This window comes from Equus caballus, chromosome 16 (genome assembly GCF_041296265.1).
Source record: "Equus caballus isolate H_3958 breed thoroughbred chromosome 16, TB-T2T, whole genome shotgun sequence".
NCBI lineage: Eukaryota > Metazoa > Chordata > Mammalia > Perissodactyla > Equidae > Equus > Equus caballus.
This window is the reverse complement of record NC_091699.1, coordinates 22,358,160-22,383,099: the sequence shown is the minus strand read 5'-3', so window position 1 is coordinate 22,383,099 and position 24,940 is coordinate 22,358,160. Positions and strand designations below refer to the sequence as shown.

At 39.8% G+C, this 24,940-nt stretch overlaps 1 protein-coding gene across 1 annotated transcript in view; it reads left to right on the top strand.

Moving 5' to 3' along the window:
- The first annotated feature begins 6,543 nt into the window (after positions 1 to 6,543).
- The window catches only part of ARL8B (ADP ribosylation factor like GTPase 8B), a 43,102-nt gene continuing 24,705 nt past the window's right edge, over positions 6,544 to 24,940 (top strand). The window contains exon 1 of the mRNA XM_001496214.5: positions 6,544 to 6,957. Within this exon, the coding sequence (XP_001496264.1) occupies positions 6,835 to 6,957 (123 nt within the window). The 5' untranslated portion in view covers positions 6,544 to 6,834. The remainder of the gene's footprint in view (positions 6,958 to 24,940) is intronic.

Genomic DNA, 24,940 nt, shown 5'->3' with positions numbered 1-24,940 from the left:
GGTGGTCACAGGGTGGGCGCAGCAATCAATTCCTAGCCTAGAGAGATGCTTATCCTTGAGGAAATCCCAATGGGGGGGAAGTTGCATCTTTATGTTAAGGGCATTTGGTCTTGTCTTTGGGACATAGGAAATGCTTAAAGCAGATGTACAACGCATGCTCAACGGCCATGTCAGGGCCTCTTGGAAAAACAAGGTCAGGCTGAATTAGTTTTACACCAAGTGGCTTCCTCATATACTCCAATATATCCTATTGCTTTCCATTTGTTTGTCACCACCCCGGTTGTGGGGCTTTGATATGGAATCCCTAGGAAGGGAACCCACCAGGAGACAGAAGCAGCTAGTCCAGCCCTATGTCCTTCCCAATGGTCCAATCTGCAGCTGGCTCCACACCCGGGGCAGGGGGCGCGGGGGGTGGCGGGGAGGGCAGGAGAAATTTGTATCTAAAATAAACTTTTGTTTTTTTCAATTTCTTAAAACTAGACCTATTTGTTACTGATCCTGAGGTGTGTGCAGTGACTTCAGGTGTCAGCAGGATGTGTTTGTTATGTAAGGGTGACAGGGGCAGGGGAAGAAGCAGTGGCATGCCAGGGGGGCCCTGGGGCCGCAATAAAGGGGTGCATTGTCTGTAGAGAAGGTAAATGCAGTAGTAAGCCAACAGTTGATCTGCTTGTTATTACCACTGTGCTGGCACTATTTGGAACAGTGTCCATGATAAGACTCTTCTCCTGCCTGGGGCCACCCCTGCTGCTCCCACCTGTTGGTAGCCATTGCCCCAGAGTGGATTTAAAGGACACAACGGCAGGAAATAGAAAAAAAAGACCTATTGTTGAATCCAGGGTCCTTAATGGGGAGCAATTTTGCCCCCCAGGGATATCTGGCAATGTCCGGAGACATGTTTGGATATGACAACTGGGGGCGAGGATGTCCTGCTGGCACCTAGTGAGTGGAAACCAGGGATGCTGCTAAAGATCCTACAGTGCACAGGACACAACACAGGATTATCTGGCCCCAAATGCCAAGAGTGCCAAGGTTGAGAAAACCCGGCCTTGACATTGCAAGGACAGGATCTATACTAAGGGCTCCTAAGGCGCCAGTGAGGACAGCCCAGAGAGGGTTCCCAACGGACATTGCTGCAGACCGTGGACCCTTAGAAGAATGGGATTATGCCAAATCTTCTGGTAGGAAACACAGGAACACAGGAAAGAGAGTTTCCACATTAGGCATGGAATCTCAAACGTGAGAAATAAGAACAGTGCCATTTAGTGAGCACTTTCTGTGTGCAGGGCACTGTGCCAAGAGATTCTGTAACACTGTTGCATTTGACCTTCATGCCAACGCTGAGAAATAGATATTGTCTCCGTTTTAGGCTCAGGAAGGTGAAATACTTTGCCAAAAGTCAGAAGTGAGAGAAGTGGGGTGCAGACCCACACCTACTTGACTCCAAAATACTTGCATTTACCCGTCAAACCATACACTGACTAGCAACTAAAAAACAGAACCAAAAAGCAACGATGACCCGGATGAAGCAGGGACTCACTTAAAAAAAAAAAAAGCTTCTATTCTGTATTTCCATGTTCTTTTATTTTCTATCATTCCCTCTACTTTGCTGTATTTTCTTTTGTTTCTCTACCTCTCTTTGTTCCTTTCATAGATAGTCTTTGTTTTTGTTTGATTCTTAAATTTATTTTAGACAGGATTATTATCAGAGCACTTGACAGAAACTCAGATCCAAGCGGCTTAAGGAGAGAGAGAGAGTGGCTGTCTCATATAATTGAAAAATTCAGAATAACAGGTTCAGGCCTGGCTGAATCAGGGTGCTCCAAGAAACAAACCAAAACCCTTTGGATCCCTTTCTCCTCTGCTGGATGGTCATGTGGATGTTTCTGAGTTCCACTGATGACTTTTTTCTCAGTTTTTTGTGCCACTTGATGCTTCTTTGTTTCTTTTAAATATTCGGAATCATAGACTATCAAAGTTGAAAGAGTTATCTCAAAGATTTTAGGGCATTCTGTATGATATGGTAATGGTGTATACTTGACATTATGCATTTGTCAAAATCCATAGGATTGTACAACAGAGTGATCTCTGACGTACCCTATGGACTTTACTTAGTGATAATGTCGCAATAGTGGTTCACCAATTGTAATAAATGTAACAAAAGTAATTGGAGAAGCTGGAGAGAGGAGAGGGGTATGAGAACTCTCTGTACTGTCTGCTCAATTTTCCGCAAACCTAAAACTCCTCTAAAAAAATAAAGGCTATTAAAAAAAGGAATTATTTCCTTTCCCATATAGGAATTCCATCTTGAACATTTCAGTCAGGCTGCTATGAAATCATAAGATTTTAGAGATAAGAGGTTCTTAAATTTTATCTTACCCAAAACCTTCACTTCATAGATAGGGAAACTGAAGCCAGAGAGGGGAAGTGACTTGCCCAAGATCGCACAGCTATTTCGTTTTTAAAGCCGGGATAAGAACCTTTTATTCAAGATAAGGCTTTTACTTCCTAGCAGAGTGCTCTTTGCATCACTCCACACTCTACTGAGTATCTGTTTCCACCTCTGGAATTCTCATATGATTGGCTTTTCTTAAAATGCAGTCAACTAGCTCAGTTTTAGAATAATGGGGAATGTTCCACCTAAAGAGAACTCCCTAACTGGTTCTTTCTTCCCTTTTCCTGAAGGCTGACTCTCTCCTTTTAAAAGAAAGAGCTGACGTTCTGCCCCTTCCAAATGTTGGGGGGCTATCTATATGACCCGGAGTGACATCCATGGCTAATGAAAAATCCTGGCTCCTTGACTGACTTGGCCAAAATGCAGAAATGGCCTGTGGAGAAGGCCCAGGTGCTGTCATTTTAAGATGCTATGGGGCTGATAATTAGGCGAGTGGGAACATATGGAATGTGTCACACCCATTTTATTCTTCGGCCAAAGCTATTATCCCCTTAGACAAATGCACAGCAAACAAAACAGATGCCCGAGAGACGAGATTTCAGAGTCCCCATACTGACCATGACTTTATTGATTTAAGCAGAAATGGTCTCTCTTCTTAAGGAGATTGCAATTTAAAATCATGTCTCTAAATGTGATGTTGCCTCCTCTGTGCCTACGCTTTCTGAGAGCTAAGATTAGAATGGTCTTCAAGGATGCGTCCTGCGCTGAGGCCGTAGAATGGTACCTTTCTTATGCAACAGCTTTACTACAAACACATGGGTTAGTCTTATCTCCTGCCCCCGTCCTCACCATCCACATCCCCAGGAGACTGGGATTCCTAACCTTTACATATGGTATGTGACTGAGCACATGATCCTGCATTCCCATTCTTTGAACCTAACTCTAGACAAAGTTCAAAGGGAATAGTGTACCCGCAGGACTGTGTACACTATTGGACTAACTCCAGCAGAAAATGTCTCCTCAGTTACAGCATCAGATAAAGGTGGGATCCCTACCTCTGTTTTACAGATGAGAAACTGAGCCCCTGAGTTGTTACCAAATGCCCCAAGTCACTATGTTCCAGAAACAATAACTAGCATTTAATGAATGTCAGCGCTATCCAGGCACTATTAGAAGAGCTGTATGTGGGCTCATACATTCACTTCTAGCAGTAATCCTTTGAGGCAGATAACAATATTGTCTCCCTTTACAGTAAACAGAGGCACAGAGAGGTTAAGCAACTTGCAGAGTTCACACAGTTGATAGGTAGAGGAGCTGGTGTCAGAAGCAGTCATTCTAACTATGTAAGCTATATGCAGTAAGTATATCATCCTGCCTTTCATGATTTTACTTAATCTAATTTAATATTATTTTATTGAATCTTCATTCTAATGCTATGAATTAGGTATCATCAGTGGTGTGCTGATAAATGCCTAACAGCGAGCTCTCTGAGGAAGAGGGCGGATCCTGATTTGTGGTGGTTGCCAGTTTCGATGGTGTCAACATTCCCGCCATGGCCAGTTTCAAGCTGCCAATGTGACGTTGATGAGCACAGAGTTAGGCAGAGATGTTCAGCAGCTCTCCATTATACGGATGCATCATACATCGTCCGTGTCTTTCCATCATATGCATACATGTAGATAGCTTCAGGAACATAGATAAATTGTAGTAAAATAATCAGGAAATGATGAATTTTGAGTATTTATTGCCTTTCTTTATAATAACATTTATTCAACTGTAAGTTAAGTGAACAAAGGAAGCTATAGAGTAATGCCTAGAACATAGTCCCATTTTTGTATATAAGACAAAACTCCCCCCCAACACATAAGTGTTAATTTGATTTAAAAAAAAAGGGAAACTGTTAAAATGAGTTACTTCAGAGACGAAGGATTGAGGATGCCAAGAGACAGATGACATTTTTCTTGTCACACCCTTGTATTGTTTGATTTTTTACAACTATCATATTGCGCTTTACAGTAAAAAATAAGTTATAAAGCCTTTTTAAAATGGGAAACTAGAACTGGGAGATAAGAAGTGACTTTTTCATGAAATAGTTTTAGAGGTGAAGGGAATTACAATAATTGTAAAGGTTGAGGAATGTTCAATTTCTCGTTTTGAAACGAGTTTGTTCACTTGTTCATTGTCTTTCCCGCCGGAATGGAAGCTCAGTGACGACTGAGACCTAAGTGTCAACAAAGCCGTGGTCCTAGTCCCCATCGTCACTGCCTTCAACTAATACAGCCGCCTCCTAAAGCAGCTCACTGCTTCTGCGTTTTCCCTCTGGACCAGTTTGCTAGGGCTGCAGAAACAAAGGACCAGAAACTGTGTAGCTTAAAACCACAGAAATTTATTGTCTCGCGGTTCCAGAGGCTAGAAGTCCAAGGTCAAGGTATTGGCAAGGTTGGTTCCTTCTGAGGCTGTGGGAGAGAATCTGTTCTGTGCCTCTCCCCTGGCTCCTGGTGGGTCGCTGGCAATTCCTTGGTGTTCCCTGGCTTGCAGCTGCAACACTGCGTGCAGTCTCTGCCTCTGTCGTCACATGGCCTTCTCTCCTCCTGCATCTGTTTCTCTTCTCTTCTTCCAGTCAGTTTGGGTTAAGGGCCCACTCTACCCCAGTACAACCATTGTAACTGATTACACCTGCAATGGCCTTATTTCCTAACAAGGTCACATTCTGAGGTACCGGGGGTTAGGACTCCAACATATCTTTTGGGGGTTGGGGACACAATTCAACCCATAATGCCTTCCTACAGCCAATCCTCCACGAGGCTGCAAGAGTGAACTTTTATTTTTTTCTAGTGAGGAAGATTGTCCCTGAACTAACAGCTGTACCAATCTTTCTTTATTTTGTATGTGGGATGCTGCCACAGCATGGCTCGATGAGAGGTGCGAGGTCCACACCTGGGATCCAAACCCATGAACCCCAGGCCTCTGAAGTGGAGCACATGAACTTAACCACTACACCACCAGGTGGCTTCCACAGTGAACTCTTCAAAGTATAAACTGGCTCACTCTCCTGGCTTCTTTCTCATCACTCCAAGAATAAAATCTGAACTAGGGTCACTGTGCCCTATTTCATCTGGCCCCTGCCTTTTTCTCTGTCCACATCTCTTCCCAATCCCTGCCTTATTAATCTGAGCTAGCCACACTGGCCATCTCTATGTTCCCGGAGCTTTCCATGCTCCTTTCCCTACCAGGGTCTCTGCCACCCTTCTGTCTGGAAAGTGCTTCCACCAGACGTGTGTCTGGCTCTCCGCACTTCTTCCCAAACCAGAACTACCTCCTCCGAGAGGTCTACTTTGACCCTAACTAGAACAGTGGGCACTCTTGTCTCCTTCTCCGTCTTGTCTCCTTTTGTTGCTCATTTTTCTTCATAAAGCTCAGTACTACGTGGCATTATATCTCATGTTTGTTTATTATATTATATGTCTCCTCACTAGAATGTAAGCTCCATGAAGGCAGGGATTGTTTTTTAATTTGAAAGCCTTGTAGGTATTTTTATTTATCTGTCAAATAAATTAGGCTTTTGAGTAGGCAACTCGTTTACATTGTTAAAAGTCAAAATGATGTAAAAAGATAACCAGAGAAATCTCATTCCCATTCCTGCCTTTGCCCATCCAATTTCCTCTACCCCCATAGGAAACCATTTTTATTAGTCTTCCAATATTTCTTTATGGAAATACAATACACATTTGCTTATATGGACACATATGCTTTTTTTCCCAACTCACACAGAAAATACTATATACATATTCTGCACCTTGTATTTATGTTCCTTGAAAATATTTCTTGCACATCATTCCATACCAGTTTATAGAGAACTTCCTCATTCTCTTTTTACAGCTGCATAGCATTCCCTTTTGAGGACCTACTATAGTTTATTTCATCAGTTCCCTCTTGATAAACACTTGTGACTTCCTCTCTTTTGCTATTACCAAAAATGTAGGATAGGGATTTTTATGCTGAATACTCCAGAGTCTTGAAGTCTTTCTGCACAGAGGAGACAGTCAAAAAACAATTGTAGAAAGAATGAACAATGAATTCATCAACATTAATGAATGAAGGAGCGGTGGCAGAAAAGGGAGTCCCACTGGGCTGCCGGTACGCTGTGCTGCGGAGAGGCCCCACCAGGGGGCGCTGCAGGAGGCGGGCGCGCCTGGCCGGCGGGCCACGCCGCTCTTGCCGTGCGCGCCGACGGCGGAGCGGGGACGAGCGTAGGGGTAGGGCGAGTCATATGACCCGCTCGGCTTCCTGGCTCCGGCCGCCGCCGCCCGCCCGTGTCCGTCAGCGTTGTGCCGGGGCCCCGAGGAGCCGTTGAGGGGTCCGGGCCGAGGAGTGCTCGTGTGGACGTCGTCGCTGCCGCTGGCCGCCTGCCCGCCTGTCCGTCGTCCCTCCCTGCCGCCATCATGCTGGCGCTCATCTCCCGCCTGCTGGACTGGTTCCGCTCGCTCTTCTGGAAGGAGGAGATGGAGCTGACGCTTGTGGGGCTGCAGTACTCGGGCAAGACCACCTTCGTCAATGTCATCGCGGTGAGTGCCCCCGGCTCCCCCGCCCGGGGCCCGCGGCCCGCGAGTCCGGCCCAGCGTCGGCCCGAAGGCCTGGGCTGGGGCTCCCCTTGGCGCGATGGGGCTAATGAGGGTGTGGGGGGACTTGTGCATGCCATGCTTGTCACCTCCCCGAAGGCCAGGATTTGGAGTTTCCCGCGGCTTGATGGCTGAGGTGTAGCGCCGAGATCGGCAGCTGAAGGGTTAATTCCATTTAGTCATCTTCTTCAAAGGGCTGTGTCCTCAATGGAGCCGGGGCTTGGAATGGGTGAAATTGGGCTTGCCACATATTTCAAGCGATTGGAGTTTCCTTCGGGTTTCTTCTGGGGGGCAGCTGAAGTGTTAAGACCAGCCTGTCACTTTCCCGACGGGTGGGACTCTGCGAGTCCGTCGGTCCGGTGAGAAAGCGTAAGAATGAGAGCCACCCCTAAGTCGCCAGTCAGGGACGAAGAGCCCTGTGGCGAGGCAAGCAGGAGACCTATGTGGGCTCCTTGCTGAATTCCGCGAGCAGCTTGTCGCCTGTAATTCAGTTACTGGTTTTCATTCGTTCCCCCTGGGACCGAGATCAAGTTGATTGCCTCTGCGCTCACTGGGAGAAACTGGGAAGAGAGACTTCCAGCCAGTCCACAGCATTTATTAAGCCAAGCACTTAGGGGTCTTCGCTTTTCCAGAGCAGATTGTCTGAAGCGAAAGGCTAAGATGGATCTGCCATCAGCATAAAGTTGACTACCTTGAAAAGAGGGCTTGGTCTCTGGCAGCGGTGTTTCTCACTTGAAGAGAAGGGCAGGAACATAGCTTATTCCAGGCCCAAGGAATGGGTGTCTGGGAGGGACATTGCCCTGGGAACCAATATACAATGTGGTGTTTATTCAGCAGCGACTGAGTGGAAGGATGATTATTAAATTTTGCTTGTTTGCTTGGCTGGTGAAGGAATAAGAGCGAAAGATTCTCGTCAATCTTTATTTAGAGCCCAGGAGTTGCTGTGACTCAGTCTTTCCTGCTAGGGGCCTGTACTTGTCAGGGATGAGCTTTAGAACTATTCTAAAGAGAGATGGCAGCATTCTTCCACTTTAAGGTGATGGTTGAAATCTTTATTTAATAGGAGACTAGCTGTCCGACTGGTTTGGTTACAGCAATGATTCAAACACGGTTCCCTTGTTGGAGAAAACATGTAACTTGTGACTTTTCGTCCTTGCAGTAGTAGAGCGACAGGAGTGAGTAAGACTTGGAGAAAAAGATTAGCAGAAATCCAAACTTCTTTGAGGAATGTTGCGTATAAGTATCAAGAAAATTTACTTACTTGTTTGGCTGTTTTTGTAATTTTTTTTTTTGGCTTGGGATGACTATCTTTTCAGCAGGTATAGTAGAGTGGAATGTGTATCTAATACTACTGAAATTAATAAGGAAAAACTTTGGGCTAGGTAGCCATACTAGAACTTTTATATGACATGGAAAAGATCAGCCTGAATGCAGCTGAGCTCAATTAACTGTAAATTTTCTGGTATTCCCTTAAGAATTGGAGTTTCCTTGTAAATCCTCTCCTTTTGACAAGATTGAATTAATTTATAGTGTAAATAGGTGTATCACAACAATCGATTGTTGTATTTTTTGCAGAGAAATAGGTGTGCTTGGGAAACCTAAAAAAGTTTGGTAAATCCCAGAGGAACTTCTAAAAACATAAGCAGGATTTTCATGTCTATGTTGTTAGTAGACAGCGTAGCTTAATATAATGAGCATGAACTTTGAAGTCAAGCAACCCTGGGTTTGCAGTCTGGCTCTGCCGCTTAGCAGCCTTGTATCTTCTTTCAGTCTTTGCTTTCTCTTCCATTAAACGTAGATAATAATATGTTTCTTACAGAGTTACTCTGAGGAGTCAATGAAGTGACAGATGTTAAGTATTAGCACCATGCCTGCCCATAGAAGGGACTAGGTGAATGGTAACCATTGTTATTGTTTATAATGCACACATTTGTTTAATGCAGAAACAATATTTTGAAAAATTCCGAAGGGAATTAGCTGGGGTCCTTTCCTTCTTTGGGTCTGTGTATGTGCCCAAATGTGGGCTGCTGTAGTGGATTTATGGACTGTGGCAAGTAATCAAGTCATGGAGCCCCTCCCCCTTTCTTTTTTGCATTAAATTGTTTTAACAACAACAAAACTTCTGGAAAGCTGTTGAATTCAGAATGAACCAGTGGTTCCACTATTATTTTAACATTAGACTATTCTTTTTGAATTATAAGGATATGAGTAGGTTCTGTTAATAAAAGAAATCTGGACTGTAATTGGCTATGGCCTTTAAGATGCTGGAAAAAAAAAGACACTTCAGTAAATTTCATACATTGTTTTTTTAAACCTCAGACTCCAACCTAATCTGTGATTCTTATGGAATATATTGAGGGTGAGGAAAAAGTTAGTAGTTAAAGGTGATTTTATAGACTTTTAGATAGAAACAATGTGTCCAACATAGTAAATTTAGCCTTATCGTTTAAAAAAGTCAACTGCACTATTCTTTGTATTTTGTATAAAATGTTTGATTTATAGACTCAGAAATAACAGATGTGTTGAGCGCTATGTATCATTTGAGAAAGTTGGCCCTTTATTTGCTCAGGTTCAGCAAGTGACTTCCCAGGTCTGAAAAGCTTCAGGTGAAGCCAATTTTGTTTTAGTAAGAATCAACTTTTTGTAACATCAAATTAAAATGTGGCTATATCTTCTGCCTTAAAAGTTAAAAATCTAATAGATGTCATTTAACTTTCTCAAAAAGTCTGTGAAGCTGAATTACTTATATGTAGGGTTTGGTCCATTCTGAAATTAGGCAGTTTACCTACAGAGAGGTTCATTCCTAAAATTTGTATTCTTATGGTTTTAAGCTGAAATGATACTTCATTTTATCTAATATTTTATGTAGAGACGTTTAGTACACATTATGTTCTCTTTGTTTTGGAGATTAAAAAAAGAAACACTTCTAGTCTTTACTGTTCTGATTAGTGTTAGGACATGAAATACTGCCCACTGCTAAATATTCTGGCAGTTATTGCATAATAAATCATGTGCCCTGTATATGTAATGTATGTTGAGTAATTTTTATCTTTAACTGAGCCTCTTAGATGGGTTATAGGATAGTTAATAAATGTTTAATATGATTTATCACTGTTACAGGATAAGTTTTATAGACATTGTGTATTTTTGAAATGAGTAGTGTAAATATTTGTCTACATTTTTGTGAAGTGTTGATACCTTGAAGTTTAATACAAAGAAAAGTTTATTACTGCTGAGAATTAGGTAAGGGAAATATTAGGGAAGATTGTGGAAATCTGAGCCTAGAATCATTTTTTAAGAGTTTGTAGAAACCTTAAATAAGTGGTTTAATTTTACCTTCATTTTATAGATGTAGCTAGGAGATCCAGAAAGGTGAAATTCCTAAGACAGAAAAGCTAATTAGTAGCAGAGATAAAATTAGAACCCAAGGCCAGTGCACTGTTTTCCTTGTCTGTCTCTGTAGATCCAGCTGAAGTTAGAACTACAGAGCTGTGAATTGTGATAGATTAATCCTTTACAAATCTTTTTTGTATATAATTATACTCCTTTTATGAATCTGGAGAGCAGTTTAAATCCAAGCATCTTAAGTGTGTTGACTAAGATTTGAGGACTAAATGTGTGTGTGTGTGTGTGTGTGTGTGTGTATGTGTGTATGTATGTCTGTCTATTTGAGGACATGAAGTAGGAGTAGTGGAATATTATACTATTATGGTTGGACTTTTAAATAACTGGCTAAGAGGCATTATTGGGCTATTGAACTATGTTTAATATCTTTAAAAAGCAGAAATAATTCTGTGTTTGATCAGCATGCTTATTATTTAATTACTGGGGGGTAAGAATGGCAAAAACAGTTTTTAAAGAAAATATGCTGTGGCTCAAGTCTAAAGTTTACCAAATCTGAAACTTTACTCTGGAAGCTAGCCTTCCAATGACGTCGTCTTCAAATATAGATTCGGAGTTGTGGAATATGAAGCATCCTGCCAGGGAGCACCTCTTCAGATTTCTTTGTCCCCATCCCCTCTCCCATTATTTTTTCCATGCAGACCTAGAATCTCAAAATGTTCTTGTTAAGAAGCTGAGTGCAATAATGCATTTTAAATTACTGACTTAGAAGATATTTCACAACTTAAAGCACTGTTTAAGTTTCTAAAAAAGATAAAGTGGATGGTCACTGAACATGGAATACAAAATGCATTGCACCTATCAAAAATAGTTACTTAAAGATTATTTTTAGAAGATTTTTTTCCTGATCGTCAAAATAATACAGGGCCATTAGTAGAAATTTGAAAAGAATAGTATAAAGTGGAAGAAACCACTTACCTCTACCATCCAAGGTTAACTACTGTCCACATTTCAAAGTATTCCCTTTTTGTCTTTTTAAAAATGTATACATCCAAATGCCTTTTTAAAAAGTTTTGAGATGGTACTATTTATAATGTTTGTATCCTGGTTTGTTTTCTTTTAATTATGGTGTATGCATTTTTCTACATGTAACACCATTTTTAATGCCTTCATAATTCATTCTGGTATGGCGTATCTTGTGGATATACCATTATATATTTGATCATTGCCTCATTATTGGACATTTGAGTGGTTTCCAGGGTTTTGCTGTTGTACAGCAATTTGATCTGCATTTCCTGAAGATGACTTCCAGAGTTGGCATCACTGGGTCAAAGGATATGAACATATTTCATGTTAAATGGCCAAATTGCTTTCCAGAAAGTATGCACTTCTGCTGAGAAGGTCTTCTCAACAGATTTCATATATAAAGTTAGACTTTAGTTAAGTAGTTTGTCCTTTGGTATTTTTAGGGCAAAACATACTTAGTTTTGTTGATAAGGTAAAGTAAACCAGCAGTACTTTTAAACTATCCTGTTAGATAATTGCTCTCTTTTTGTGTTTAATGTTTTAAGAAGTACCTATTTATGTTTCAGCAACTGCTGAGACTAATACTATAGAGAACATAATTCTTTTTTCCATTTTCTTTTTTATTGAACTTTGTAGGCAAGCCATATAAATGCAGCTCATCCTTGTTAGCTGTCATGATCAAATTTGTTTTAAACTTATTGGCGGATTGCGTTATGAGTTTGTATTCCAGGATTCTGGCATATTTCCATGCAGACCTCACCTGATCTTGTCCTATTATAGTGAGATACTGCTTTTTTTGAGGGAGCGGGGGAGGGTGTTAAAAAATACTCTTTTGTAAACCAGAGTCTAAGAAAGTTTGCCAGGTGGACCACTTTTTGAGGCAGTGGCATATGAGTTTTTTAAAAATTCATAACTGAGTATAATTATAAAAGTTGATTCATGTCCTTTGAGCTTGTATATGAAAAAAACTAAGGAAAAAAATATTAACCTATTTGCTGAATAGGTCAAAATTAAGTGATAATTTAAGGCACTTAGTTTTTCTAAGATGTGACAAACCAAAATTGAAATTTCTAATGGAGAAATTTGAGTGAATTTCTTTCTTCAAAGTCAAAATCACAAGCCTTATGTTCTCTTGTGCTATTTTTTTTTAAGGTTACAGTGTTTCTTAAATTAGATATTGGATCTTGTATTTGGATTCCATTTCATGGGTTGCCCAGTTTTATACACTAGAATAACATTCTTTTTGTTTTTTGTTGTTTTTTTTATTTGTTTTGAGGAAGATTAGCCCTGAGCTAACATCTGCTGCCAATCCTCCTCTTTTTGCTGAGGAAGACTGGCCCTGAGCTAACATCCGTGCCCATCTTCCTCTACTTTATATGTGGGATGCCTACCACAGCATGGCTTGCGAAGCGGTGCCATGTCTGCACCCGGGATCCGGACCAGTGAACCCTGGGCACCGAAGCGGAATGTGCTCACTTAACTGCTGCACCACCAGGCCGGCCCCTAGAATAACATTCTTATTTCATATCCTGGAGGAACTTTCTAAAAACATTGAAAAAAAAACCAAAGCTTTAGGATTTATTTAAAAATTGTCTCTAAGAATACTATATTTTTTAAGGATTATAATACCGGCAAAATAATTTAGGTTTCAGGTATTTAAGTAGCGACATTTCTGCTTGAAAATCAAAGCCTTCCCTCCCAAACTGTGTTAGAAAATAATCATTTGTTGTAAAAAAAAAAAACCGAAAAAACCCACACTTGGTTGATTGGCAAAATACTAAAAAAATGTCTTTTGTAACAGTTTACTTGATAACAGTTACTTTAGCATCTACCAAAGTAGTATTACTTTAAGAATATATTTTGAGCCTAACTCTTGGCATATGAATGTAGTGTGGTTGATATGGTGACATATTTATTTGGAATATATTTGAATTAAGTGGCTACATGAGTTGGAATGGCATAGAGGTTAGGACCTGAGAGCCAACCTGCTTAGGTTCAAATCCTGACTCTTCCACTTGTGTTATTTTTGGCAAGTTATTTAACTGGGTTTCCTCACTTGTAAAATAGAAATAATAGTAACTTCTACCTCATAGAGTTGTTACGAGTTAATACTTGTAAAACACTTTGAACAGTGTTCAGGACAAGGCATGATATGGAAGCCTTCCTAAATCTTAGCTGCTACATTACTATAAGGCCTCCTTGAGGGCAGGGATTTCTGCCTCTTTTGTTCCTTTTTGTTTCCAACTGTCTGAAACAGTGCCTGACACAAACTAGGTGCTCAAATAGATTTTCAGATGGACAAATATTATTATATTCAAAGTATAAAATTAAGAAAAAGTGTCTTTACGAGCTTATATTCGTATTTCAGTATGCAAAGTGTTGCATAATGTTAAGAATGAGAGTTCTGGAGTCTGACAGATTTGGATTTGAATATTGACTTGGCCATATATCACTTGTGTCAGCATCTCTGTGTTTCATCTTTTCCTCCTCTGTAAAATTATAGAGGATCGTAGAGCTGCCTCACAGAATAGTTGTCGGAATTAAATGAATGTATACACAGTGCTCAGCACAGGCACAGTGCCTGGCGCATAGAAGGCACTCCATAAATGGTGACTGTTATGTGTCCGGAGTAGTAGTAATTAGTAGCTGTTATGTTCAATTACCATTTAGATTTCTCTTGATTATATTTTAAATATTAGTAGCTTTTGTTTAGGAAGTAAGCCTTTTTTGTTTGTTTAATTCTTGGAAAATGTTATAATTTATCATGTTGAATTTAGTTGATAGCAGAGATGGGCTGGTAGAAAAAATGTTTTAGCCTCCAGGGTAGGCTAGTAATTTTTGATGGACGTATTCATATTGTTCTTCCTTTTAGAAGGTGAAATTAGATCTGATATACTTCTCCTTGGTCAGTATATAATGACAGTATTTGTTGTGGGAACAATTCTGAACAGAGAGTTGGAAATATGAGTTGGCCTTTTGCTTGTCCCACGACTGACTGTGGTGGGACTATGGACAAGTGATTTAACTTCTGTTCTTCAGTTGTGATGTTTGTGAAGAGTGAATGAATAATCACTGTGAGCACCGTGCTGCTTGAGAGTGAGTGGTGCTTTCTTGTACCTGGAATTAGAACTCTTAGGCATAGATCATAGAGTTAAATAAACGTGTAAGTGCTCCAATGTAAGATGTTGGTTATAAAATTCCAGCCTCTTGCCAGAAGAAAAACTGAGTGGTTTGCAGCTTTATGGTAAGAGGTGGAAAGACTGATCTTAACAGGAGGAAAAGAGTGGCCCTTGGCAGAAGTACCTGCCCTTTAGAATTTGGGTGTCCTGTACAAGTCTATGCTTAGATTATAATTTTAAATTTGGATAAGACCGTAATATTGCTGTCCATTTGCATGTATTTGTTGTAATTTTTGTTGTAATTTTTGAACCAGAACTTAAGACTAGAGTGGATTTAACCACTGGTGACAGCCGTAAATTTGCAAGCTCTTACAGGCAATACTCTGCTTAACCCATTCTCTCCTGGGTGAGAAGTGGGCTCTGTAGATTGCATGCAGGCTGGGCCAGAGAGAGCTTTTGGCAGAAGGAATTTCCTCTCTTAACATGGCTTAAGGTCTGGTTTAGATACTGATCATTAGGCCTACTTTTTCTTTACTTTTTTTTGAAAGCTCATTTTGTCTACAAAATGTTTTAATGCAAATATATAGACTTCATTACTTCTAAATGGTTCATTTCAGAGGAAAAACTAGGAAATGGAGGAAACCCACTTTTTCCCCCCTCCAAAATCTAGCTGTTTCACTCCACTAGCTTTTGGTTTCCTTATTTTGATCTTATTATTTTTTCATTCACTGGCTGAATTTAAAAACTTAAAATATTTGTTTCTTAAAAAGAATATACGTAATTCATGTTGTCTAAAAAAATGCTACAGATAGACAAACAGGAAAAAATCGTCTTTAATACCATTAAGATTTCATCACTATTAATATTAAGCTGTACATTCTTCTGACTTTTTTCCCTATCTTTTTATGTATACAAATATATGCTTGCTTTTTTTAAATTGAGATATAATTGACATATAACATCATATTCATTTCAGGTGTATAAATGATTCTATATTTTTATATATATATAAAAATATATTTGTATATATTTTGAAATGATCACCACAATAAGTCTAGTTCACATCCATCACCACACATTGTTATAAATTTTTTTTCTTGTGATGAGAGCTTTTAAGATTTACTCTCTTAGCAACTTTCAGATATGCAGTACAGTATTATTAACTATAGTCACCATACTGTACATTACATCCCATGACTTATTTATTTTATAACTGGAAGTTTGTAGCTTTTGACCTCTTTCATTTCACTCACTGGCCCACCCTCTGCCTCTGGCAACCACCAATCTGTTCTCCTTATCTATCAGTTTGTTTTTTGTTTTAGACTTCACATATGTATGTCTCTGTCTGAGTTATTTGGCTCTGCATAAATGCTTTCTTGATATCAGTGACAGGATCATGCTGTACCTACTGAGTGATCTCATATAGTCTACTTGATTTATCTACTTTGGCGGCTGATAGGGAACTCAAGTTCACTCAGTTCACAGTGGCACTCTAGACCCCCTTGTTCCTCCATCTAAGGAAGTAGCATCTACCCTTTTCTTAAAAATATTAAATCAAATGGATGTTATAGACTTTAGTTAACTCTTAGATGTATATTTTGGTTACAGACATTATTTTCACTGTTTGATGATTGAAATGTTTGTGCCTAAAACTTTAATTTTTGTAATTTCCTTTGGAGTTCCAGAAAGTGGGCCAAATGGCTTGACCAGTTTTAGCCTTTAGATTTTCTTATCATCCTGTCTATAGTACGTATCTTCTCAAGTCAGGATTGATCACATCACCTCCATCATAATTTTCACCACACTTACCATCATCAAAAATTATCGTGTCTATTGTCTTTGTCTCTTTTATGAATATAAGTTCCATAGGGGCAGGGCTTTGTCCTTTTTTTAATGCTGTATCCCAGTGCAAAGAACAGTACCTGGCACATAATACACTCTCTAAGTATTGAGTAAATTAACGAATGAATGTAACAACAAAATGTGTCTATTCTTTGTATACTTAAACTATGTGCAAGGCATTGTGACAGGAGATGATTCATAAATGTACCAGACAAGGTTATTTATGATATAGTATGTGCCTCATAGTAGCTGTGAATAGGATAGAAATACTAAGTGCTTCAATATTGGCGCAAGATGCTATGGGAATCTCCCCACCCTCACCTCACTAAGACGTCGGGGGACTTTTGGAAGGGCAGTTTGCTGACTTTTGGTGGAACCATGGTGGGAGTGTCCATTGAGCTGAACATTCTGGGGAAAGTGCTTTTCATTCATTCAATGAGTATTTGAAGCAGTGTTCTAGGAAGCATAGATATAATGAGGAACAAAACAGACATGGTTCCTTCCCTTCTGGAGCCTCTAGTATCGTGGAGGGAAGAAAAGATAGATGTTCAAGAAGGAACAGTAGGGGAAGCAAAGACATAATTAAGGACAAGAACTTTTGTTGAATTAAGTGTAACCTGCATGAAGCAAAAAAGTAAAAGGCTGGAAAAGTAGATTGAATCAGTTCCTACAAAGCCGTGACTGAGTTTGAATCTGTAGGCATGGGGAGCGGTTGAAGATTTTTGTTCAGGGGAATGGAGTAAGACCTGTGTTTCCAAAGGATTAATTTAGTAGCAATATAGAGACCATGGAAAAGGAAATTCGTTACAAAGTTATTACAAAGGTTTGATTGAGAGATAATGAGGAGGAGATTTAAGGAGTAAGGGAAAGATGAGCTTATGGAAGTAGAATGATTACAGTTTAGCAGTTGAATCAGATGTGCAGGGCAAAGGGGAATTTGTAATTAAAGACCTTTTTAACTATCTGAATGAATGGTGGGGAATATGGTTTTGCAGTCAACAAGTAGCAGATATGGGTGGAGAAGGGAGAATGGATTTAGAAGAGAAAGAGATGAGTATAAAGTGTATTATATAATTAATGATATAAAGGGAATGCTGTTCACAAAGAGTGTTAATGCTGTATTTGAAAGTACAGTGAGACTAAAACTGAGAATTAAAATTTCATCCAATTCGTATCTTTATCCTCAGGAATAGTAAGAGACTTAGGAATTACTCGAGAATTCAATCCTGGTTTCTTGTCAAAAGAGCATTGGATTTTCTTTCTAGTGATTCATGTTGACTGTGTGTTGATTATCTTACCCTGCTGATTACTTGTTTTGCCAACATTATGTACACAAGGGCTAAGCAGAATGTTCTCCACCCCTGTAGAACTGCAGTTGGGCTATCTTCATTTATCTTTGGTGCTTATGTACATTAATCTGTACCCAGAATGCTGGCTGCCCAGAAGAGGTCCTAATCATAGGCCCTTCAGGCAGCTGAATGAGGGCTGTATATTGCGAGTGGCTTAAACTCTTGTAGGCTTGGAAGGCTTTGCTGTTTAATTTGAAGAGCAATGTTTCTGTCCCTGGAAAGTATCTGGTTTAGGTTTATATAGTGTCTTTCTACTGAAGAGAAAAGTTATGTGTAATTTATTTGCCCTGAATATAAAGGATATCTAATTTCTTGGGATTTAAGTTGGGATTTTTCTTAGGTGCTGGGTGAACACATAGATAGCATTAGACTCAGAATATCATTTTTCTTTCTTATCGGGTTATATTATTGATTATTTTACTGGTGGTTGAAAAGACAAAGTGTGGTGCCGGCTCCGTGGTCGAGTGGTTAAGTTTGCGCGCTCTGCTGCGCTGGCCCAGGGTTCGGATCCTGGGCACAGACATGGCACCACTTGTCAGGCCACGTTGAGGCGGCGTCCCACGTCCCACAACTAGAAGGACCTGCAACTAAGATACACAACTATGTACAGGGGGCGTTTGGGGAGATAAAGCAGAAAAAAAAAAAAACAGATTGACAACGGTTGTTAGCCCAGGTGCCAATCTTTAGGAAAAAAAAAAGAAAAAAGACAAAGTGTGATCCTCATATCCCAGTTAGGTTGTTTGGTATCTGCTTAGAGACTCACTTAGTGCAGTCTCTTGTGGATTTATTGTGCTCAAAGACACTAGTTCATTTTGGAACACGTGGACATTACTGTAAAACAAGATAGGAAATGGCTGTACCACCTACACTATGTTGTTCTTTTTTTTTTTTTTGAATTTTCTTTTAAAAGATTTTATTTTTCCGTTTTCTCCCAAAGCCCCCCAGTACATAGTTGTGTACTTTTAGTTGTGAGTCCTTCTAGGTGTGGCATGTGGGATGCCGCCTCAGCATGGCCTGACGAGTGGTGTCATGTCTGCACCCAGGATTCAAACCAGCGAAACCCTGGGCCGTCAAAGCAGAGCGCGCGAACTTAACCACTCGGTCACGGGGCTGCCCTCCCCTATGTTGTTCTTAAGGGTAGTTAACACAAAGAATATTCCTAGACGACCTACTATTTCTTAATCCTCCTTTTCCTATATCTACAGCACACAGGGGGCATTCATTAAAAATCTTTTCATTTATTTAGTTAATGAAACATTTGACTTAGAAAGTGCTTTCACACATAATCCATTGTATGATTCTTTTAGCCCCCTTCTTAGTAGTTATTCATTGTCTTATATAAGGTAAAGAAAGGTTAAGTGACACAGTTTTTAGATAGGTCTGGAATTCAGCTCCAACTCTCAGCCTGTTCTCTTCCATAAGACAGGTGAACTATGATGAATCCATGTTTACAGGCAAATCCTTTAGGATCTTGCCTTGCCACTTGATAATTACAACTCTTTCAAGTCCTGTGACTGAGGATAGTTTGGAAATTGGACATGACCTCTTGTGATGTTGCATATGTGTTTTTAGCTTTCTTTGGCTCCTTGTTGCCAAATGCTTTAAGTTTACTTTACTGGTTGTTTTAATATTTTCCTATATTATCCTTTCTAGGAACACTTGTAAATATTAGTATTTTTGGGGGGTCAGACTTTGGAGGGGGGCTTAAATTTGCCAGTGAAAATTAGCAAGATGGGTATGGGGAGAAGGATTGGGAAAGCAGGCCTTTGAAATAGATATTAGACTGTGGTAATGATGGAGAATGAGACACTGAAGATACCAAGCCATTTTCATTGCTTACAATACATTTTTTAATCTCCTGGAGCTCCTTTTACCTTTGATGGCACTGTGTTAGAGATTGTTTACGTCCCAGATCTGTGAAGCTTTGCCACACCTCTTCTCCCAGGCAAAATTGATTGCCCCTTGCCCTGTTGTCATAGCCCTTTGTTCAAAATTGTATTTGTTTGTGCCAGTTATCTGATTATCTGTCTCTACTTCCAGACTGCGAACTTCCTTATTATTATTTATGCCCCCTAAAGGTAGCTCTGGGCCTGACTCAGTAGGTGCTCTATAATTATCGACTTCTTAGAGTGAAGCAGTATAAAGTAATGCTTAAGTATGTTGGGTCAGACAGGCCTAAATTTGAATTCTAGGTCTGCCAGAGCTCTGTGACCCCCTCAAAGTGTCAATGTCCTCCTTGGTGATTTGAGAATGAGAATTGTTGCCACATGGGCTCATGGTGAGGTAAGATAATCAGCTCAGTGCCTGGAGTAAAGTGAATGCTCCATAATTGGTAAATACCATTGTGGTCGATGTGACTTTTGGGGATTAGGGCAGGAGCATGTACTCCAGTTAGGTGCTAGATGAAGTGGAATCCCCCTCACCCCTTAAGTGAGCACTGAGTAGGAATTTAGTTTCAGAGGGAGGGAAAAGATTCCTTAATTCCAAGATGGAGGTCTACTGGGCACTAGGGACCAGTTTCTGATTCTTGGTGAAGGTTTTCTGTCTCTGTGAGAGAGAAATTAAAATAACAGACTGGCCTTTACCATAATCCACTATAGATGTGCTAGGATATTTGGAGCAACCTGCTGAAAAATTTGCCGATCTATTGAGTATGTCTTCCTGTGGGTAGATTTGGTTGTAGTTACTAGTTTTGGCTTGGCGAAAGAGATTGTGGTTGCATTAAATTGGTATTTTACTACATATGCTAATAGAATACTAACATAATATCTAATTATCACCTCTCAATTGACTGTTGAGTTTGTATTTTGTTGTTAAGCAACCTAACATTGGCTTCAAGCTTCTGTGCAAATAATGACCCTTGCTTATCTATCTACAAACAACCCTCTACTGCCTGAAGCGTTATACTTGATTAGAAAGTAACACTAAGGCTTTGAAGTTCAGACCTGGGTTCAAATCCTAGTTTGCCACTATTTAGCTGTGTGTGTGACCTTGTGACCTTGACTTGAAGCTCCTTTTCTGTAAAATGAGGCCAGTAAAGTGCATGGTGTTGTGCCGCTATTATCATCATTATTATGTTGTTAACAGTATAAATGAACAACATGTATCCTAGCTAATAACAATGATGTATTCTTGATGCAGTAATCACATATAACTGGAAAACATTCTTGTTCAATCCAGCCTCTTCCTGCACTTCTAATTCCCTGCCAAGCTCCCCACCCGGATGGTAGTAAATGGGGTTGTAGACAGCTACTGAATAAATAATGATGTTATAGCATCTAGAAGGCACTGCAGTTTGGAACCTGAGCAGTGTGCAGTGACTCAGTATTTCATGACTGTCCATCATTTAAGATCTGTTTCGGTGTGAAGCAAAGCTGATAACACTGACTAGGCTAATGGAGTAGCTTTGCAGTGTTTAGTGTTTGTTTGGGGATACCTAGAGTGCCAGGGGTGAAAAATAGCCCTTAAAAGAGAAGGTATTCAGACCATGGCATTTTCTGCAGCCACAGCACTTTACTGCCAAACAGATAAACGTGGAAGCAGAGATGTCTCTACTGATATAAACAAACAGCTGAAAGATTTGATGTACTCTAGTTTAAAATGTTTTTAGGGAATTAGTAACTTTAATATCTTAAAAAGTAAACAGTATTACTAAACATTTTACAGTGGGGGAAAATAAGGCAACCCACATGGTGTTATCAGGGGAGGAGATAAGGTTGTAAATCCACAAGGCAGGAAAATGTTACAAGTAGGTAGTAAAGGACTGATAAATTAAAATCCAGGTTTTAATGTATCCTAACGATAGGTGTCACAGTTTGCTTCCTCCAGAGTCTGACAACAAAATTGTGTTTATAAACATTTTCTTGCCTCCACTACTGCTGTCAAGGATGCCTCGGCTAGTCTTTAAAAGATAAGGAAAGGAGGATTGCCTGTCTGTTTTATGACATACCTGTGGAGCAGGGTTTTAATAACTTCATTCATCTTCCAGATAGAAAAGAGAACTGATAAGAGGTCATGTATATGCAGTCATCCATCTGGCATGATATACTGTAATCCTTGGTTCCATTTAGAGGATTTTTCATTCTAATATTTAAGGGTTTAAAGTATATCAGTAAGAGTCATGGATTAAATTCTAAATTAGGAGACAGTTTCTGGGTAACTTCTCAGTAATGTCTCTGACATTTGTTTAATTGCAGATCGAAACAGCCACTAAGGGATGTTGCAGTTGCTGTGAGCAGTGAAGTTTGTTTCCCTGGAATTATAATGAGGCAGACTCAGAAAATTGTGTAAAATGTTCATCACCAGTTAGATTTCTTCATGGCCCAGAAAAACTCCTGTATAGCTTTCCTTAAAGAAATGGAGCTGAACAGGAAGCAAAAGTAGTTAGCGGATGATATTGGACCTGGGAATTCGGAATGAGCCAGTTCAATTCCTGTAGGCTGTCTCATCTCGAAGAAATGAGGGGAATATGCGATGTAAAGCTTGCAGGGCTCCCAGTGGCCTTCCTAGTCAGATTCTTTCAGAGGTATCAGTAGTCATGGCATCTTCTTCCTGTACAAGATATGCTTAGCTTATTTTCTTTTTTTACTTTGGGGACCATGCCTGGCAATTTTAAAAATAATGCTCCCCTGTTCGTCCATCAGGAATTAAGCCTCATGGCTAAATTCCAACACAGATTAATTTTATCTTTAATTCTCTGTTTAGTGAATGTTGGAGCAGATTTCCAGACTGCTTTAAACTGAACCAAAGGTACAATCAGAAGAGAAAAGACACCCTGAGGGGAAGCAGCTGTGTGGGTGGAACTGTGATTTATTGTATTCTGGAAATTTTAGGTTAGAATACATGGTTTCTGAGGTACCAGGAAACATTGATGGGTTACCATCCGTAACCTCCTGGTGGAGGGGTTGGTACGCTCCCACCCCCTATCCTCCACCCACCAGCATTTGGTTGAACAAAATTGACAATCTAGACCATTCAACAAATGATAGATGTCCCTTAGTCAGTGCTATTGTCCCCAAGTCACAAACAAATCTGTTTATAGAATTTTGCTGTAGATTGATGTGAATTTTCTAGCCAGTGATCCATTCCTGTTACTGTCTTATATCGTTATACTTGTTTTAGGACAGTGTATCAACTGTATCTATGAGCTTGGTTTTTTGTTTTTAGATTCCACATATGTGTGAGATCATATGGTATTTGTCTTTCTCTGTCTGACTTAGCATAATACTCTTGAGGTCCATCTTTTTCACAAATGGCAAGATTTCTTTTCTTATGGCTGAATAATATCCATTGTATATATGTATACACACACCATGTTTTCTTTATCTGAAGATAAAGAATGGATGAATATCCATTGATGGGCTTAGGTTGTTTCTATATCTTGGCTATTGTAAATAATGCTACAGTGAACATAGGGATGCATATGTCTTTTCAAATTAGTGTTTTCATTTTCTTCAGATAAATACCCAGAAGTGGAATTACTGGATCATGTCATAGTTCTATTTTTAATTTTTTGAGGAACCTCCATACAGTTTTCCATAGTGGCCAGTAGTACTGATTTACATTCCCACCAACAGTGCACAAGCATTCCCTTTTCTCCACATCCTTGCCAATGCTCTTATTTCTTATCTTTTTGCTAATAGCCATTCTAATAGATGTGAGGTGATATTGCATTGTGGTTTTGATTTACATTTCCCTGATGGTTAGTGATGTTGAGTACCTTTTCATGTACCCATTGGCCATCTGTATGTCTTTGGGAAAATGTCCATTCAGATCTTCTGCCCATTTTTTAATAAGATTGTTTTTTGCTGTTGAGTTGTATGAGTTCTTTATATATTTTGGATACCAGCCCCTTATCAGATAGAAGATTTGCAAATGTTTTATCCCATTTGCTAAGTTTCCTTTTCGTTTTGGTAATGGTTTCCTTTGCTGTGCAGAAGCTTTTTAGTTTGGTGTAGTTCCAGTTGTTTATTTTTGCTTTTGGTGTCAGATTCAAAAAGTCATCGCCAAGACCTATGTCAGGGAGCTTAGTGCCTGTGTTTTATTGTAGGAGTTTTCTTGTTTCTGGTCTTATGTTCAAGTCTTTGATCCACTGTGAGTTAATTTTTGTGTATGGTGTAAGTACTGGTCCAGTTTCATTCTTTTGCATGTGGTTGTCCAGTTTTCCCATCGCTATTTATTGAAGAGACTGTCCTTTTCCCATAGTACATTCTTGGCTACTTTGTTGTAAATTAATTGACCATAGATGCATGGGTTTGTTTCTAGGCTCTCTATTCTGTTCCATTGATCTATCTATGTTATGTGTCTGTTTTTATGCCAAAACCATACTGTTTTGATTACCATAGCTTTGTAATAGAGTTTGAAATCCAGCAGTGTGGTGCCTTCAGCTTTGTTCTTTCTCAAGATTACTTTGATTATTCAGAGTCTTTTGTAGCTCCATTCTGTTTCTCTTATTTTGAGATTTCAGTGACATGTTAGACCTCTTTTTATATTGTCCTACAGATCCCTGAGGCTCTGTTCATTTATTTACCTGCTGAAACTTTCTATTCCTTTCATTTCAAGAGTGTTTGCCCTTGGAGCATGGTTGTGATAGCTAGTCTTTGATACTTGCAACATTTGGCTCATCTTGATGTTGGCATTTGTTCAGTGTCTTTTCCCTTGCTAGTTGTTGAGATTATCTTGATTCTTCATATGTTCACTTATTTTGGACACTTGAAATATTATGAGACTCCGGGTTTTGTTTAAATCCTATGGAGAATGTTGATTTATTGTTTTGTTTCGTTTTAGCAGGCAGTTGACCAAGTTAGGTTCAGACCACACGATTCAACCTGCCTTCTTCTGTGAGCTTTGGTTCTAATGTCAGTCTGGTTTTCAAAGCCTTAGTAGTACTATTTGGATCATTCCTGCCTATATACCACCTAGGGGGTTAATCAGAAACCTGGGTAGTGGTCTATCTCATAGTTTATTTCTCAAGGCCTTTGATATGTTTTTTAGGGTCAGATTTGCATATGACAGTTTGGGAATGAGCCCAGGTGTTCATATACAACTTTATAGGGTCTATTTCTCTGGTTCCTGCTTTTATGAATTTCCCTGATACTGTCTGACTCACAGTTCCATGTGTCATCACTGCCACTGCACCCCCCCCCCCCACCTTGCTGTGATCCTCTGGCTGGAAAGTTGGGGCTTCAGTGTCCCTGCTTTGCTGTGCCCTTACCCCCAGCTGAATGTGTCTGAGGGGCCAAGTGGTAGGAG